We start from the raw sequence: 18,194 nt of genomic DNA on the forward strand, positions 1-18,194 counted from the left end.
TCTCAATCGATTTTTATTTTTGAAAGTGATACTCAAACATCACTGTACACTATTACAAAACTATTCACTTCCTCTTAAATAATAAACCCAAGAAATTGGGGATGAAAACGGTTCTACAGATGAAACAACGAGTTTTCCTGTGGTTGGGTATTTTTTTTCTTCCAGAAAATCATTGGGACCGTTGAATTTAACGGTGATTACTGTGGTCTGAAATATACGATTGAGAGTAATTTCGTCATCGTTTTTTTCTAAGTTGCGCGGGACGAATGTTGCACTAACCTCTTTGGGCTTGATGCTATTTGAAGCCGCCGCGATTGTGAATTCGTCGGATCCTTCGATAACGTACGTAAAAGTTTTCGTTTTGTCAGACACATTCCTGAAGAGTATATCTATCGATGAGTTTCGGGATATTGCGAAAGGCCCCTGGGGTTTTGGGAGAGTGTACGAGCCAATGAGAGGGAAACTGAGAATATAAACGCGATTTTGACCGTATAATAAATGTGAGCAACGTTAGGTTGAAGCGAATGCAATTAAAAGTTTTTAGAACTTCGTTATTGTTACCAAATTTCTCCAAGCGATTCTGAAGTCGCTCGCAATGTAGCGTTCACGTTTCGGGCATCGCAAGGCTCGTATGTAACCTCCAAAATTGCGTTTTTCTGAGGGGCAGCGGAGATGCTTTCTTTGCAGGTGAATGATACGTCATCGACCTATTATAATACTTCATAATAACAAACAAAAACGAATACATTTGAAATTCAAAGATCGTGTAAATAAATCACTAAAGTTACCGTTATTTTAAATTCTGCATTTTTTTTGCTGATATTATTGATAGTAATTGGAAAATTCGTGGATGAGCCTAGCATGGCTGTAACGTGGATAACTTTTTCTGGTGGTGGAACCGTTGCTTTGAGTTTTAATTCGTACGGAAAATTTCCTAATTCCGAGCTATTTACATCCAATTTTGCAACACCTTCTCCAGGCATGAGTGGAGAGTATTCGATAAGTATTTTGTCCTGTGACGTATGAAAAGTGACGTTTTTATTCCGTTTGAATGACTTTTCCAATGCATTCGATTGCGGTAAAACGTACATTTGACTTGGCAGCCACGACTTTCGGTACGTTACGAATCGTGATGTCACGGTTTTGACACGTCGCTGTAAAACTGACACGCTGATCGTTCAAAGGATTTTCGATCGCCAGATAATACGAAGTCGTCGTTCTTGCTGGAGTTGTTAATTTAATAGTCGATAATATATCGGGTTTCGTGATTTTGTATTGAATCTCGTAAAATTCGTATTCACCATCATCGTTCGTAAATGTAACCTGTTCAAAGTCACCAAAATGAAACATTTTCCAATATCATCTTGGCGACAAAATATCGGATTTTTCGACACTTTTGACAACTTTTCTTATCTTTCATCGTTACGGGAAACAACGAAAAATTAGTGCTCACTCCAAGTTCGTTTTCGGCCACAAAAAAATGTAATGCAAGAAAATAATCACCGTTTTTAACCTCGTTTAAGAGTTTTTTTATACTGTTCGGACGAGAATCGATCAGACAGAAGAGTTCTCAGTGCAAAAAAGACTCACACGAAAATTCAAAGTTGTTTCATTGTAGCAATGGAACATCGCACGATAGTCTCTCGTTCCATTCGCCGGTAAATCCATTCGCAGATTTCCAGTAAAACTGTAGTGCGCTGCGTCGTTCTTCGGGTACAAAACGTCCAAAACTTTACGTCCAAACTAATGGCTAACCTCAAAAACCAGAAAAGGCTTCGGGGAAGCTTACCTTTGAATCTTTCATTAATTCGATGCCACAATGGAAAGATTGTGACTTATTTAGCCAATTTTTCACTGGCAATAATTCCGCATATTTCGTCTTCGCTGGTAACTGTCGTGAAATTTTAGCCTCAGCTTGAGGCGGTGAACTTGAACCGTGAAGAGCGTAGACGAGCGGGGGTCTCTCTTCAGGCAATTTGAAGATAATTCTTCCCTAACGCGTGTGGATAAATAATCGAGTGAGATCGTAATAAAAAGGGTAAAAAAGTATTTTTTTTCTTCAATTAAGGCGAAAAGCCTCAACTCTCAAATTCCTTACTTCGTGGGGATTTTTATTCGTGTTCATCACGAGAGGGGAATAAGTGAGAGTGCAAGCGTAGGAACTTTTAGACGGAACGACGAAACTTTTTTCCGCTTCGAAGTATTCTCCGTTCAGGAGCGTTTCGACGCTCCAGCCGACGTCAGTGTCGTTCGTAATCGTTAGATTTTTTGTTTGCGTCGATCTCACAGGCGCGCTGAATTTCACAAGGTCAATAGCTTTCGGAATCTTGCAGCACGCACCACTGCACTTTATTCTCAGACTCGGATACTTTTCTATCTCGATACTGGCCTATAATTGAATGATAAAAAAAATGAGATCGAGTGAATCGAATCGTTCTTTTTGGGTTCAAAATTAATTTTTTTTTTTTTTTTTTTTTTTTTTTTTTTTTTTTTTTTTTTTTTTTTTTTTTTTTTTACTACGAAGGCTCGACTGAATTTTCGGGTGAAAAAATGACGCAAATTTCGTTTCTGAAAATAAGTTTTCGAGCGCAGACAGATTTTGACGTTTGTGAAACTTTTTTTTTCCGTCACCTTGGCTTCGAGCATCGGAGACAGCTTTTTGGGTTGGAAAATGAGGTCGAAAGTGTTGTCCATCCCGGACGGGCAATAACCGGCAGTGGGCTCGAGGGAAAAATGAGGCGGAAGTTGGGAAACGTTCCATTTGAATTTGGCGCCGAAATCGCCATCGTTGTGCAGCACAACTTTTAAAGTTTTGCTGGAACCTTCGACGATGGTGCCGAAGTAGAAATCGCTCTGATCCAGTCGGAATTCCCTGGCGACGCTGCTTCCACGAACGAAAAATAATGGCAGAATCGTCGAATCTGCCTCGGCGCCAATTTTTTCGACGAAATTATTAATTCTTTTCGTTGGCACGAATTTTACTACGATTTCGAGGCTTTTTCCAGCTGCCAGAGGCACTTTTCGGCTGGGCTCGATGCTCGACATTTCTAATATCGAGTCCCCCTTTTCTCCACTCGTTTCTCCGACTTCTCGAAATTCTTGGGGCTTCGATGAGAGTCTTTTCGCTTTTGAACCAATCGTCGGTCCCTCCTGGCTCCATTTTTTTTCCCCGTCGCTCTCGTCGCGCGGCGACAACTTTTTAATAAAATCGAACTTCACCTCGATCGGTGCGCGCCCGGAATTCTTCACCCGGATATTCCGCGTCGCAGTTTTTCCAACTTGAACGTTACCGAACTCGATGAATTTGTCGCGAATCTCCTCGAGGCTCAACTACGTTCGTAACTTTTCGTCAGCCTCTCATTCGCCGCACATCAAATTGTACACAAAATCGACGAGTTTGCTCGAACTTCAATTTTACCTTGTAGAAAATCCCTTCGCCCTTTATCCCAATTTCTTGAGCAGTCGAATCGTTGATATTGAATGAAATATTTTCATGGTAATTCCTCAGCTCCGCAGGACGGAAATGGACGGAAATAGCGACAGTGGAGTTGGCAGGAATTGCTTGAGCAATCGATCGGAGATCGAGCATCAAGTGGGGCAGATTTTCAAAGCTGCACTCGACGCTGAAACAACAATTACGATCATTTTTTAGTAACACACTTTTGAAAAATTCATCTCTTTCCGTCCGACACGAAGCTTTTTTCTCTTCTGACGATTGTATTGCTTTTTCCTTAATTCACAGTCCCTTTATATTTTCGAGACGGAATAGGGCGTTACACCTTTTTTTGAAAACTCTTTCAAAATAATCCTGAGATCGTAATAAACCAGTGGAATATTTATTCAAATTTCACAAGACCGAAAAGTGTCTTAAAAACTATTTTTTATTCATAATTTTGAATTTTCGCGCGGAAACACTAGCGCCACGTTGTCTCGGTTTGTGACGTCGCTCCGTTAGCAAACGATACGATTGCGAAAGAGCGAGCAACAAGATTTGTTAATATAATGAGTTAATATATCGTTGGTGTCTCGTGCCTGAGTGCGATAATACGAGTGTAAAAATGCCAGAAAAATTGTGGATCCATCGCCACCGTCAACATATTTTTATCATTGGTAGATTTGCACTTTTTGCTTTGACAAAAGCGTCTTCCATGATGCGATTTTAATAAAATTAATGATAAAACTCCACAAACGTACATAATAACTTGTCAAATTTCAAAATAACACAGAGCGCACGATAAGAATCTAGATTGTTTACTACCGGAGTGACGTCACGTTTGAATCCAATATGGCGGATGGCGTTTCAGACGTTTGAAAAACAGATGAAAAAGGACGATTTTAAAAATTGAATTATAAACATTTACATGGCATTTTTATCAATAAATATTGACGTTTCTCGTTTACTTTTTACGAAATCTATAAAAACATGCGTTTTTGTATATTTTTTTACGCGGTGTAAAGATTATCAAAGTTTGGCGAAAGTACCGACGTACTGCGGATCGTGAAAAGCTGCCGAACTTATTTCAGCCAATAGTTTTATTGAGAGGTGTCTGAATGTGATGATAAATATGAGAAAAACTTCATTTCCACGAGCAAACTCACATCACTGGAGTCCTGTCATTATTCCTGAGCAAAAGTTGAGTGACGTAAGCTGGGGAACTTTCAGCTCGAACGTAGCAGGCTCCAAAATCGAACTGGTGGAAGCTGAACTCGATGGAGGGAGTTTTGGACGAAGCTTTAAGGAGCATTCGATAAATTGGACCGTTGTCGATCTAAAGGAGAATGGGAATCGAAATGTTTTCATTCCCCGCGCGGGACCAGCTTTCTCGCATTCGATAACTTTCGCTCAAGTCTCACCTTCAAAGTGACCGGATGTTGACGCACAATCGTTTTTTTCAAAGCCACCAATTCCAGGTGGCAGGTCGAAGCGTAAACGTTGGAAACGTGATCAGATTCTTTGGACACCTTGATGAAGTATGCTCGATTCTTCGTGTCGGAATATTTGGGGTCACTGTGATCGAGGCTCCACGTATAACGGAAGGTGACGTCACTCGCGTTAGAAATTTGGAACTTCATTGCGGAGGCTTTGTTCAATGTTAGCTTGCCAAAATCCAAAACGTTGTCTCGGTCACTGCGAGCTTCGAATGTTCGCTGTCCCTTGTCGTCGAGGCTGTAAACGACTCGGGGACTTATCTGGGACACTCGCGCAGTGACGAGGATCGAAAGCGGATTTTTCATCCCCTTGACTTGACATTGCAGGGGGAAAGCAAACTCGCCAACGCAATTCGGCTGGAGCGAAATTCTGAAAATTAGTTAACACGGTTAATTGAGGAAATGGAATTGAAGGGAGAATTTTGGAGATTTTCTACTGTTGTATGTGAAGGCACGAACTGGCTGAAAATTTAATGGGAATTGCAATGTGATTTTGACGAGTCTGCTCACTGCACGATTTCTTTGGTTCGAGCTCCCAAAATTCCGGACATTGGCGACACGAGAAGTTTCTGCAAAGCTCCTCCTTCGGAGTGCAGACCACTGGCTGGAATCTTCCACGAAAACGGGGCGTTTTCGTCGTTCGCTATCGTCAGAACATCGTCGACCCTCATCCCGACGATCGTCGGCTTCATTCTCACCCTCGTTTCGCTGAAGCGAACGGACGGTTCGGCCACGTTGGCGACGAGAAGAAAAAGCGTTTGGAGGCTGTAGCGGTCGATGGAGAAACGCCAGAAGGCTTCGAAGGTCCCGATTTCTTCGGCGAAGAATGAAAATTTCACTCTCGATCGCTTCCCCGATTCTGCGAGATCTTCTTCCCGAGCGCACTGAAAATAGGGCAACTGCTCCGGCCCACGAGCCGAAAGATCTTTCCAAGTGAATCGATAATTCTCGCTCGTCGGATTGATCAGGTGAAACTCTCTGGCGTGACTCTGCCCAGTGCCAACTGCACGAAATTCTACGACACGCGGATTCGAGAAATCCTCGATCAACTCGTTCGCATCTCCGCCACCGAGCTCCACCAAACTCGGCAAATTTTGCTTCCGACGTCCCGACGTTAAGTAGTCGCTCTCTTCGACGTCGAAGTGACAATAAGGCAGCAGGCTTCGCCCCGTCGCGAGAATCTTCGGCCGCTCGAGGTTGGGATTCAAGTTCTCGATCCTGAAACGCGAGAATCGTTTCTTGCAACAGGCTTCTCAAGCATTCCATTTTTGGGGGTTTTTGGGGCACGGAATGCCCCAGGATCGAGGCTTGTTGGGAAGGGAGAAGAAGTTTGTTGATCAGCAAATCGTGGGGGACAAAATTAAATTTTTGGGTCGAACAAAACTTTGGCCAAGTCCACGACGTTCTCGTCGGACTGAAAAATGTTCACTGGAGCCAACAAATTGAGTTTTCGACTCAACTAAATTTTCCACGAGTCAACGAACGTGTTGTTGTTCCAACGAAAATTTGTTTCGAGTCGATCAACTTTAATCTCACTTTTTATTTGCTCATGATTTTTTAAAATCGCTTATAACTCCGAAACGCTTGGAGATAGAGCAATGGATGATCGGACCGATTTTGTAGAGCGTCAAATTTTCTACAAAAAAGTCCTCAACGATATTTTCCTGTCTCCAGCCATTGGGCCTCGAGAGCCCCGTGAAAAATGGCTGGTTCGTTTCGCGGGCAGTGCTGACGTTTCAGGGGCATTTTTTCCACCAGAATTTATCGAGTGGTAAAGGTGCTGAAGAAAAAAGAGTATTACTGGCAGATGAGGAAAGCTTTGTAGTCAAAAACGTCGAGGGGTGAGAAGCGGACAGCGAATTCGATCGATTCTCTTGCGGGTATGGAACCGACGTCCGGTTTTATACAGAAAGGCTGATCGTCACCGTTCTCTGTCCAACTCGCCATGCTCCGTTGGGTCCGAGCGATCGAATCGCTGAAGAGGTCTTGAGTCCGAGATCGCGAATCGTAGGGCTCGACGTCGATGACGTAAGATTTCTCTGAATGAATGAGTTGAAAATTCGATGAATTTTCCTCCCTAAATCAATAAAGTCATCAATTCGAATGGAGCAACCTCGTGAATCGATGGGCCTGCAGTGATTTGCGTCTTTTATCAAAAAAATTCCATCTCCCCTTTCATATCTCGAACTGCTTTGCTCCAACGGAGTCTTTTTATTTTCCGGGTACAAAATTCCCCCGGAGGATCGAGAGCTGGGTCGTGAGTCGTTGCTTTTTCGGCTCCTCGAGCTCGGTTGACGAGTTGAAATTTCCGGTAACCGTGCCGGGTAGCCCGCGTCCATGTCGACTTTCCATTGAAACTTGAGATCGACGTTGCCCGGATTTTCCATAGTAAAAGTGTGCTCACGATTCTAGAAATTTAAGGAATAAATTGTCTTCGATTTATTCCTGTTTTTTTCACTGATGAGACGAAAAACTCGAGATTCTTCGTCGCTCAACGAAAATTCAGTTCTCAGCTGATCGTTTCACCTGGAACATCAACGTATCCATGAAATTTATCGCTTCGACGTCACATACGAATTCGGAGTACGCAGCTGTCGCGGAAAAAACGAGCTGAATGGTTCGCCAACTTCCGGGCAAGATTTCGTGGCTCGGTTCCCTCGTAGGTACGACCACCTTTTGCTGCGTTCTTGCTTCCAACATTTCTTCGAGTCCTTCCTCCTCGTTGTCTACGTCGAGCCACTCCACGCTCGTCCGACGATCGTCCCAAGAATTTGGCTCTCTTTGGTCCATCGAGAAGCGAATCTCGTTGATTGCACACTCCAGAGGAGTCTGAATTCATTTTTATACATTTTTTATAACGAAATTTACCAAATTTTCTTTCCTCGTGACACAATTTTCTCGGTTTCAGGGGTCTGGCATTAAAAAGTCAAAAAATCGATTGTTCTCGGGAACGTTTTTAGGATAGACGGAAATAACTCACCGTAGCGAACTTTTGGATATTTCAAAAGTACAAAAACATTTTTTTAATCTGAGAAATACTTATTTTTACATGGTTTATATGCGCAAAGTTTGATCTTCGAAGTTTCTCAGCTGCGCACAATGCGCAATCGTTGTACTCTTTAAATATCCAAAAAGTTCGCTATGGTGAGTTATTTGCTATCGTAAAAACATTCCGAAAAACAATCGATTTTTCGACTTTTTTACCTCCTATATTACCTCCTTGTAAGTGATCGGTTCAGTCGTCAAAAAATGTGCTGTAACTTCCTTTTTTTCGAGTCTGTGAAGGTGCCCGATCGACGGTACGAATACGATGTTCGGATGAGAAGAGAATTCGAACCGAAAGTACTGCTCTCCGGATTTATTGACGACCGCGAAATTCATTTTACTCATTTTGTTGACGAAACACGTTTTGTAATCGAGATTGTAAACTAGAGCCGATGAAACGAGCGTTTGCGATCCCAAGGTCACCGTAGAACCTGAGACGAAAAAGTTCACAAAAAAGTTTAACTTTCGTAGTTCTTCTCAAATTTGCCACAGTTTTTTCAATGATTTTTTATTGTTTTTAAAGAATTTTGAACTCACCACCACGCGAAAGCATTCCACGATTTTTCAAAGATTTTTTCGATCTGTTTCCGGCGCGAGGAGCATCCGGTTTCGAAATTTCGACGATCGGTAGGCCCTCGAGGACGACATTTTCCATGAAGCCTTCGCCCTCCAGTTCCAGCGTCAAATCCTCGTAAGGATTGTCCATAACGTGGAACTGTATTTTAGCGCGTTTCGGGCCGACGTTTTTCGGTCGGAAATCAACGAGCAGCTCAACCCTTTCGTCCGATCGAAGAGCACAAATGATGCTGCGGTGATCTTCTCCAGGATCTCCGATGCCTTGGAACGCATCCGGAATATTCTTGGAGTTTCGAACGGCGTAGATCATCTCGTCGTCGTCGTGAATTCCAACGATTATTTTTGCGCTGATTTTCCCGATGTTTTTGAAGCTCAAAGTCCTCCAAGTTTTTTCATCGACGAGACAACGACCGAAATGAATCTTCGACTTTCTCGTGCGATTGTCGAACGCCGGCTCGGTCATTATCACTTCCGGTACACAACTTTCGCCGCACAATTTAATCGACAATTGACTAGAATCGGTTTTCAGGTGCTCCGGCAATTCAACCGCGGCTTCCAGAACCCCCGTGTACGTCTTCAAAATTCAAGAAATTCGAGAGCAAAAATCTCCTCGATATTCACAGAAAAATCGAATCATTTACCTCGATGAGGCTCGGGGTGAAGGAAACTGAAAATATGCGAGAACTCATCGGTGAAATAGTTTCCTGAACAGTGTCAACGGCGAAGGTGTCAGGCTCAGCGTTCTTCGGCGTAAAACCATCGGGACGAAGGAAAACTGTAACTCGGGCAGGGACCAGGCCTCGATTATGGAGTTTGATGCTCGTCGTGTAAGTTTTGTGTATGTTGACACGCTCGAAGTAGAGGCATTTTTCGTTGCGAGAAAAAACCGTGTAAGTGTCGATCTAGCGGAAAAAGTCGAAAATTCTTTTTATTAGATATTCTTCGAGTACAATGTCTGAAGAATATTCTCACCAAATTTCATAAAGATCGTAGCTATTCGTCTTTTTTGAAAAATACCTTTGCGGTGGACACGATTACTAAAAACTATTAATCCAATCCATACGAAATTTATACCACTTATTTATGATAATAACAGCTAAGACCTGAACGAAGGATTTCGTATTTTGTTGGAAAAAACAAATTGTAACAAAAAAAAAAAACTGAAAATTAGAACCTCAGAAAATGAATTTTTTGTTAAAACTGTCGCCATTTTTTAAAAATCAACATTTTTACAAATCCCTCGTCCAGGACCAAGCTATTATTATAATAAATAAGTGGTATAAATTTGGTATGGATTCGATTAACAGCTTTTAGTTATCACGTCCACCGCAAATGATGCTCAAAAAAGGTGCAACTGGAATACAGCTGGAGTTGTGCCATTTTGAGAAATTTTTTGATGAAAAAAATTGTACAAGTACACGAGCATACGTACTAATGAAGGTTGTTCACAATTTTTCAATAAACGTTTATGTTCTAGTCGAAAAAAAATCAAAAAAATCACGTTTCTTCAACAATGTGACCATTGTTTTATAGATGAAACTGAAAGTAAGAATGAGAGAAAAACGCACTTCGTTTGGGGAATGAAAGTCTTGAAGATCGTCGACGAGATAACTTTCGGCAAATATTGCATCAAAGTCACCAAAGTCAATACTCGGGACACAAGAAGCGACCTTCAAAGCGAGACTTTTGCCCAACTTGTCCTGAGGCAAACAGTTGTCGACGAAAACGACGATCTTTTCCTGCAGGAAACCCTCCAGCTCCGGATGGCACTCGATCGTCATCGTTCTTAGCTCACCCACTTCGACTCTGCCTTCGATATCGGAAAGCGTGAAAGGTCCTAACCGCAAGTGTGAGGAACGATCGTGGCTAGTTGAAACGAAACGAAGGAAAGTAGAAACGAAAAGATTTGGGTGGTGGAGCAAAAATGGCGAATGAAGGAAAAAGTATTTACGATTTTCCGGTTCCTCTTTTCGTCGATTCTGCTCTGGAGGATTTTTCTCTTTGATTTCCACTCAAATTCTCAGAAGCCAAATCAAGAGAATTTGCGGTTTTTATTCGATAAGAAAGAGGAAATTTGCCTGTATTTTCAACGCTGAATTGCAACGTTTTTTTCCCAAATATTGTGATCGGACCGAAATTTATTTCGGAATCTGGTATCAGCTGGAACCTGGAAAATGACAATTGTATCGATCGCTGAATCGGCAATCGACTCCACGAACTCTTTACCTCGCATAATTTGACGTAATCGACAAAGTTAGGGGAAATTCTGCAATGATCGTTGCACCGTTGTTAGCGTCGATGAGATTGCATCGTAAAGCAGGAAACAGTTGCAGATCCATTTCGAATTTCACGTCAAAAGTGACCTGTTGAAGTTTCCTTGATTAGAATCCTCGAATTAAAACGCTTGACTACGAATCATTTTCTTTCATTTGGATCGATACATTGATCGTGGTGGTTTTCGCTGGCACCAAATTCCCAGTGGCCGGTGAAACCTTGAAATCTTCGGTGATATTTTTTCTCACATCTCGACTCAGTTCGTTCGTGAATTTCTCACCTTCTTCGAGTTCGATCCTAGGAAAAAATAAAAATCGAATTTAATCGAAGCTGCAACAGCATTTTCGGCTGACGAAAATCCAGCGGAAACTCGTCGCTGAACTTACACGAACTTGACATCGTACTGCCCTCGATTTCTGAGCTCGAACGATCGGCTCACGATCGAGTCCACTTTCACGATCCCCATGTCAATGGGATTCGCAAAATTGACGTCGACAGCGACGTCGTAAGTTTCACCGGTGACTGTTATCGTTTCTGTCAACAGAGCTTCTCTCAACTCGTCCATTTCGTGTAGAAATACGCCAAAGTTCAGTGTTATTTTGTCCATGACACCGATCTTTGGCAGCACCATGAAAGAGGTTTAATTTTTATTCTTTTCGAGAGATTTTTTGATAACGAGCTTCGTGGATGTTTTCAGACTCACCTGGTTGGCCAGGAAAGTGAAGATCACGTCAGTCTCGGCCCGAGGCTTCGTCCAGCCAAGCGAAGGAGCAAATTTGATGCGATTCTCCACCGGAACGAGTGCCAAGATTTTCCAAAATATTGGAACCGTCGAATCGTTGCGAATTTTGAATATTTTACTCGCTGCTCTGTACATCAAGGCACGACCGAAAGCCAAATTCTTCTCTTCCACTTTTACGTCCAATTTTGTACCATTACTTCGTAACTAAAACGTGCATGAGTAGCGAATTCAAATTTCACGATTTTTTCAGAATTCTCTGAAAAAACTTACTTCAATGGCTTCCACTCGAGGATTGTTTTTCACCAGGAGAAACAAGCGATTCTCGTTCGGACCAAGTTTTGTGACTCCGGCCGTCACATCGACAGTTCCAAACTCGCCGGGCTACGAAAATCCGATTTCCAGGCTCATTTTTTCGCGAAAATCTACCAAAATTTCGGAAGCTTTCCGTTTTACCTCGATAAACAATTGCTTAGGTTCGACGTCAAATGTCTTGGGGTCGCTGATCATGAGAGAGGCTTCGAGTTCCAAACTGATTTTTGAGTCGTTCCAAAACTTGAACGATGCTTTCTTACGATGAACTCTTACATTTCGATATAAAAAAAGGAATGAAAATGGTTTTGGAGCCAGTTTCCTTCGAGGATTGAATTTCAAGTGATTTTTATTACAATTGAGCTCACTATTGTCTCACTCACTTGTCGTCTTTTCCAGTCCAGAGCAAACATCCGAAATCGAAGGTCTGAACGTCTTCGAAAAAAGCTGGATCTCCCAGTTCGTTTTTTTTCGATCGCTTCACCTGTGAAATTCGTTGTTTCAAAGTTTTTTAAACTCTGGTTTTCCGCACGAAAAAGTACCTTTTTGAAAATCCTCGAAGGAGTCATGTCGATGCGAGGAATGACGCCGGACCCTTTGGCTTTTATGCTGTGAAAAGGTTGCCTGGAATTCAAAATTCCTAGTGCATATTCCGCCTCGAAATGTTCGGGGCTCTTGGGACTGAAGTTTATTTTGAAGGTTCGAGTTTCATGGGGCTGCAAAACGATCCTCGATTCGAGAATTTCTTCCAGAATATTCGACGAGTTCGTTGCATCGATTTCCAAAGATTCGCTAGAAGAATTAGCTGCCAGGGATTTGAGAGCAACCAAATCAAAAATTCCCTCCTGCTGAATCGTTTTTTGCACTCTTCGAGGCGAAGCTTTCCTGGGCAAAGCTACTGAGTACACTTCCGTTGAAAGACCGTGATCATCTTCAATCACGCGCTTTGGAGCTGGAAGACAATTAGAAATTCGTCCGTTTGGATCGTTCTTTAAAATTGCCAGGAATTTTTATTTGGGTAGAAAAATATTTTCACTCACTTCTGGGCTCGAGCTTTTCCTTCAGTTTTCTTATTTCGCTCATTATTGCTTCGATTATCTGGGAATTACTGCTCTTAACGTGCCACGTCCAAAATATTTGGGGTGCATCGATCTTTGCGAAAAAAATTGCTTAATGAGCTTCTGGAAGCTGAAATAATATATTTTTTTTAAATCAACACCTTTTCATAACTCACTGATTTTTCTCTGGTTGTTTGTGGGATTTCTTTGACCTTGGTATTCTTTTGGCCCTTGGTTGCTTTCGTATCCTGGATAAAATTATTCAGAGTGTAAAGAGAAGTTACGAATGAATTTAAAGTTTGAGGACGCAGGATTTCGTTGTTTTAGTTACAGTTATTTTTTGGCTCGGATCCCAATTATGTAAAATCGACAAAATTGACTGAAGGCTCGTCGAATAAGCTTCGATCTCATCGATGATATTCTGAGGCTGTTTACTCGTTGCTGTAAAAAAAAAATTAATAAATGCTTTTCCAAAAAACTGGTTACTCGCTTGGCTCACTTTTCGAACTTTCGATCTTTTCATTCTTATTTTTAGGCAGTTCTGGAGTCTTTGATTTTTCATTTGTTTGTTCCGGTTTGGCATTTATTCGAGTTTTGCTTCTCGTTGTGTCTTTCAGTCCCTTGTTGTTGCGCTCAGCTTTCGATTGACGTTGTTTTGACTACGAAAATCGAGTGATTTTTCAAACGTTTGTTCGGACGATTGTAAAGCTACGTAAATTCATTTTTCTCACATTTTTGTCCCTCCGCATTTCTGACAATCGTTCTCGAAGTAGTTGCTGTTTATTCCGGGCATCTTTGCTTCTGACACGAATAACATTTTCACGATAAAGTTCCTTTTCGGTGTCCGATAAACAGTCGAATTCGGAGAGAGACATTTCGTCGATGCTCATCAATTTCTTCCTAATTTCGTTTTCCAATTCTGCTTCGTCGTTGGCTGTAACAGAATTTTTTGGTTCGTGGGAGCCGAAGGAATCGTTGAATGTCACGAAAATCGGATAATCAACGTCGCCGAAATGTTGCAACAAAGCAATCAAAGTTTTCGTCTCATTGGTGATGAAACGATTTTTGAGGCTTTGCAAAACGAAACCTCGACCGAAGTCTTCCATCGCCAATCTGGAAAATCAATTTTCAATTTTCTTTCATGTTCGTAATGCGAAAATTTATGCACGAAAATAGCAAGCTGACCTTTGCCCTAAAAGTTCGACGAGCATTTGAGGCTCGATTTCTAGAAAGGTTTCCTGAACTTTCGATCGTGTAGTCCGTGAGCTTTTTTCACTTTCTCTCGTGCTGGCTCTCCCACCACGCGGTGTTTCTCGTCCAATCGAAGGCTCGCCTTTTTTTTCGCGGTTGTCATCGATTGTTTGGATCTTATATTCGTACCGACTAAGAGAATCGACAGCATTCAAATCTCCGTCGGTTAAAAAGTTTTTTTCATCGACAGATTTTTCGTGGGTGGACACCAATTGACGATACTTCGAGTCAATGATTTCCCGAAGTTTAGCCGAACAAGCCGTGTTCCCAAAAGCAATCATTTCTGTCATCGCTGTATTCAAATTGAGGAGAGGCATCCCGAGGGCTCGAGATACTTTGCATGCAGTTTCTTGGTATTCTGGAATGAAAGATCGTCGATTTGGTTCCAGGGCACGGAGAAGCAGCCCCAAAAAACTCTGAGCCGAACCAACGACTGAATTTTTTCATTTTTCACGAAATTTTTCGCTCAAAATGTTCTGGTTAAATAACCAACGGATAAAATAACCACGAGAATAATAATCGTCATTTAAAATGAACTTTGAGCTTGTAATTACTGGAATATGGAAAATAATTGAAATATTCGTTTGAAATATTGATTGCAGATAAATTTGAAACCCTATGCGGCATTTTCATAACTACATTCGGAGTGCTTGATTATAAATTTATTGTTTATTGTTTTTAACATGTTTAACGAGATGTCTCGAGAATTTTTTATTCATGGTTATTTTGAGCGGGGTTATTTAGGATATGGGAGCCGGAATCCAAGCATGCTAACGAACCGCTGAATGCTGGACCATGAAGTAAGATGCAAGTCTTGGCTCTCCTCGAGACCGAAGGACGTTTCACTTGCTCGGTCTGCAACTTACTCTTTTGCATCGCATCGAAAACCTCTTTCACAGGGTCTTTCATGTTTTCATAAAAATCCGGTTGTTTTTGCAGCTCATCGATGAAGGCTAAGGGCGAAAAAGTTGAACAATCGGACAAGAGTTTTATTAATAGATGAAACGATCGAGTTCTCACAGTGAAGAAGGCTCTCGATCTCGTCGGAATCGTTCCCCGGATGAGGTGCGTGAAAAATATCGAATTCGCTGGAAACAACTGTCGACAAATAAGGCTCCGAGGATGCGGCAGTGCTCGATCGAGTGTGTGGTAATTTTTTCAAAATCTTTCGAGACTTCGGTCCTTTTGACAAGCGAGAAATGACCGAGCCCTCGACTGCGCTGAATTTTCTTTCCTCCGCCAAATAATCTTCCAGTTCCGTGATTTCCTCATTTCTCATCGAACAGTCAACGCTCTGGCGTTGCGTCGCTAACGCAGAATTCATCTGGTCGACGAGGGAGTCGTAAAAGTCGAATAATTCCTGAGGCAAAGTTGCAGGCGGACTCTGAGTCGGTAGCAAAATCTCTTCGACTTGGTAATAGTGCGCGAGGACGCGAATTAATCGATCTTCTTGTGCGACCAACCTTCGGGGAGGAAATTCACTTAATTCGATTAAATGAAATCATAAATTCGATCGATCTGGCTCAAATACAAATGCAGCTCGAATTAGACAGTGAAATCAGGATTTTTCCAATACTTAAATCGACTCCAAAGTGAATTTACTTGTCCAAATGCTGCCAATACAATCCGACGGCTCGTTGCCCGACATTTTCAACCGTAAAAATACGCGCTTGTGGCCTCGAGCACGTCAGAAGCGGCCCGAACTGAACGAAGCGTTGTGAAATTTTGATTTTGTGCTCTATCCCTCGTCCTCGCAGCGGAACAGTCGCTGGTTCCAGCCCGGAATGAGTTCGTATCGTCAGCTGACTTTCCACGTGGCCCTGAAGAGATTCGAGTGTCAAAAAACGAGTGAAGTCATTGCTGAGCCCATGAATCAATGAGACGACGAAGGGGTGAAGAAATTTACTGATTTTCTGGGTTGAAAATAAACTTTTATGTTGCCCGATTGACCCGGGGCATAAATATCGTAATTGTCGTACAGGTAAAACGGTCCCTCTGATTGATTACGTCGGGTCGGTGGTAATTTGGCTTCCCACGGGCAATCTATCAAGCCTCTGAAAATGGGAGGTCGTTTTTTAAACGAGAACATCGGCCTCGGGATTTTTATTATTAGCGAGGTTTTCCTCACTCATTTTTAATTCGCAAATGTGTCAACACGCATTCCCCAATTAAAACGTCCTTGAAATTCAGAGCTTCGGGGTGCAGAGTAATAAAGGGAACGGTCACCGTTGCCAGGATCGTTATCGGTATCGTAAATCCATTGATCACCTGCCGTTGGAGGATTGAAAAATTCGAAGGATCAATTGTGACGCGTTACGAGTCGTTTGGCGTGAAAAAAATGAGCAGGAAAAATGCGTTTCGTAACCTCGAGATGAAAAGTTCGTCTGATCGCGAGCGACTTCTCCGAAGCCTTCATCCTCGGAGGATTCACTGAGACTTGCAGATCTGTGAAGTCGCCAGGCATCAAAGAATTTTGGTTCCTGAAATAAATATCGATGCCCTGCTTCCAAAGGAGCTCCGATTTTCTCAAACGAATTCGCGCGTTCCTCGAACCACAGTTGTAAACTCGGGTCGAGGCGTTCGACGTTTGACCGACGATTACGTAGCCGAGGTCTGGGAGGAAACGAATCGACGATTGTAGAGAAGAAAGTGACGGAGGTTAAATGACTTTTTGGCTCTTAAAGTAGCTCGGCCTTTCGATTAAGTACGGTGAAGTCCATTTTTTGCGGTAAACGATAGTTTAAGGTCCCCTGATAACGATGAGCAACGTTCCGGGGCCTCCCAAAATTTTGAATTATTTCATTAACAATTTTGAGTTTTCAACACGGTACCTCATGAGAGAAATCACAATAATATTAATTGTGAAAAAATTGTACGGTCTTCGAGCTCCGGGAAAGTTTTTATCGCGAAAAAAATTTATCACAGATTTCGTTTCTTTAAAAAAAAATTATTTTACGGGGCTTTCAAGAAAGAAAACACGAAAAACTTTAGTTTTTGACGCGTCGAAAGCGGATGTCAGTCACTGCGTTGGACTGCTCGTAACAGCTGATCGAACTTCGAGCAAATTCGGGAATCGCGGGAATTTCATTAAATTTATTTTTGAGACTGACTCACGTGCTTTTATTCGTCCGGTAGCTTCGCTTTTTTTAACGAATTGACCATTCCTTTTTCTCGGTGGCATTATACCGATAGAAAAACTTTCTTTCGCACAATAAAAATGTTCCCTTTATGGGAATGTGTATTTAAGGAGGGTGGATCACGAAATCATCATAATTTGATAAAATTTCGTGATAACATTCTTTGGCATCAAGTATACAAATACAAATTTTTTTACCACATGGTTATCGAATAATTGAGCGATAATCGAAGTTCTTATACACGAGATTTATAACTGTATATATGTAAACTCTGTGCTTGTACACGTAAACTTTAGTTGTTCAAGTACTCGAGAGCTATGTGGTAGAAAAATCTAAAAAAATGTATATTTTTGTTACCGAATTTTATTAAATTCTTATCATTTTGAAATTTTTAATGTATTTAACATGGTTTAGCATGGCAACATTGTATCGTCGCGATCCACCCTCCTTAAAGTATCTCCGGTATCGACTGAATCATTGACTAGTCAAGTTGAAGTTAAATTTCATCTTTTATGATATTTTTGAAGCATTTTATTACATTCTCGTGATAAAAATATTCTCAAAGTAAGTATTTATCAATTTTATTAATAATTTAGACTTGAATATAATCAACATAAAGTGGTTGGGAACTTGACTAGTCATGGAACAGCCGAGCTACTTGAATCGCTTACCGAGAACGTATTCGGGTGAGAAGAGATCTGGAATTGCTGAATCTTCGATCGTCGCGACGTCTGGCTCTTTGGAAAAATGTTCTTTCTGCAGCTTTTCTTTGGCTATCGATCTTTCGATCGCCATTTCGATGTCCATTTTGCTGGGCAACGTTTTATCGTTCTCAACCATTTGCCATCCATCCTCGTTGACCTTGATCACGAC

General features: G+C 41.8%; 1 protein-coding gene across 1 annotated transcript; it reads right to left on the reverse strand.

The window, feature by feature from the left end:
* Nucleotides 1–60: 60 nt before the first annotated feature.
* LOC122416628 (hydrocephalus-inducing protein homolog) lies at nucleotides 61–12,958 on the reverse strand. The gene is made up of 29 exons (XM_043429697.1): nucleotides 12,916–12,958; nucleotides 12,418–12,827; nucleotides 12,259–12,359; nucleotides 12,020–12,146; nucleotides 11,837–11,947; nucleotides 11,528–11,770; nucleotides 11,211–11,440; nucleotides 10,992–11,121; nucleotides 10,777–10,913; nucleotides 10,502–10,717; nucleotides 10,119–10,416; nucleotides 9,192–9,452; nucleotides 8,512–9,124; nucleotides 8,146–8,405; nucleotides 7,456–7,758; nucleotides 7,118–7,337; nucleotides 6,731–6,968; nucleotides 5,440–6,147; nucleotides 4,855–5,299; nucleotides 4,600–4,769; nucleotides 3,419–3,623; nucleotides 2,632–3,330; nucleotides 2,099–2,389; nucleotides 1,790–1,993; nucleotides 1,591–1,743; nucleotides 1,090–1,323; nucleotides 789–1,013; nucleotides 562–707; nucleotides 61–463 (listed from the first exon to the last, which is right to left on the reverse strand). The coding sequence occupies exons 1-29, from the start codon at nucleotides 12,956–12,958 to the stop codon at nucleotides 61–63; spliced, it is 7,824 nt and encodes a 2,607-aa protein (XP_043285632.1).
* Between the last annotated feature and the right edge of the window lie 5,236 nt (nucleotides 12,959–18,194).

Source organism: Venturia canescens, chromosome 9 (assembly GCF_019457755.1).
Source record: "Venturia canescens isolate UGA chromosome 9, ASM1945775v1, whole genome shotgun sequence".
In the NCBI taxonomy this organism is placed as follows: domain Eukaryota; kingdom Metazoa; phylum Arthropoda; class Insecta; order Hymenoptera; family Ichneumonidae; genus Venturia; species Venturia canescens.

Coding starts and splice junctions, on each gene's coding strand:
- LOC122416628 (XM_043429697.1), bottom strand. CDS start 12,958: ATGAGCGAAATAAGAAAACTGAAGGAAAAGCTCGAGCCCAGAA. Junction 8,406..8,511: donor TGGAATGCTTTCGCGTGGTG/GTGAGTTCAAAA, acceptor TTTTCGTCTCAG/GTTCTACGGTGACCTTGGGA. Junction 3,331..3,418: donor GCGAAGGGATTTTCTACAAG/GTAAAATTGAAG, acceptor TTACGAACGTAG/TTGAGCCTCGAGGAGATTCG.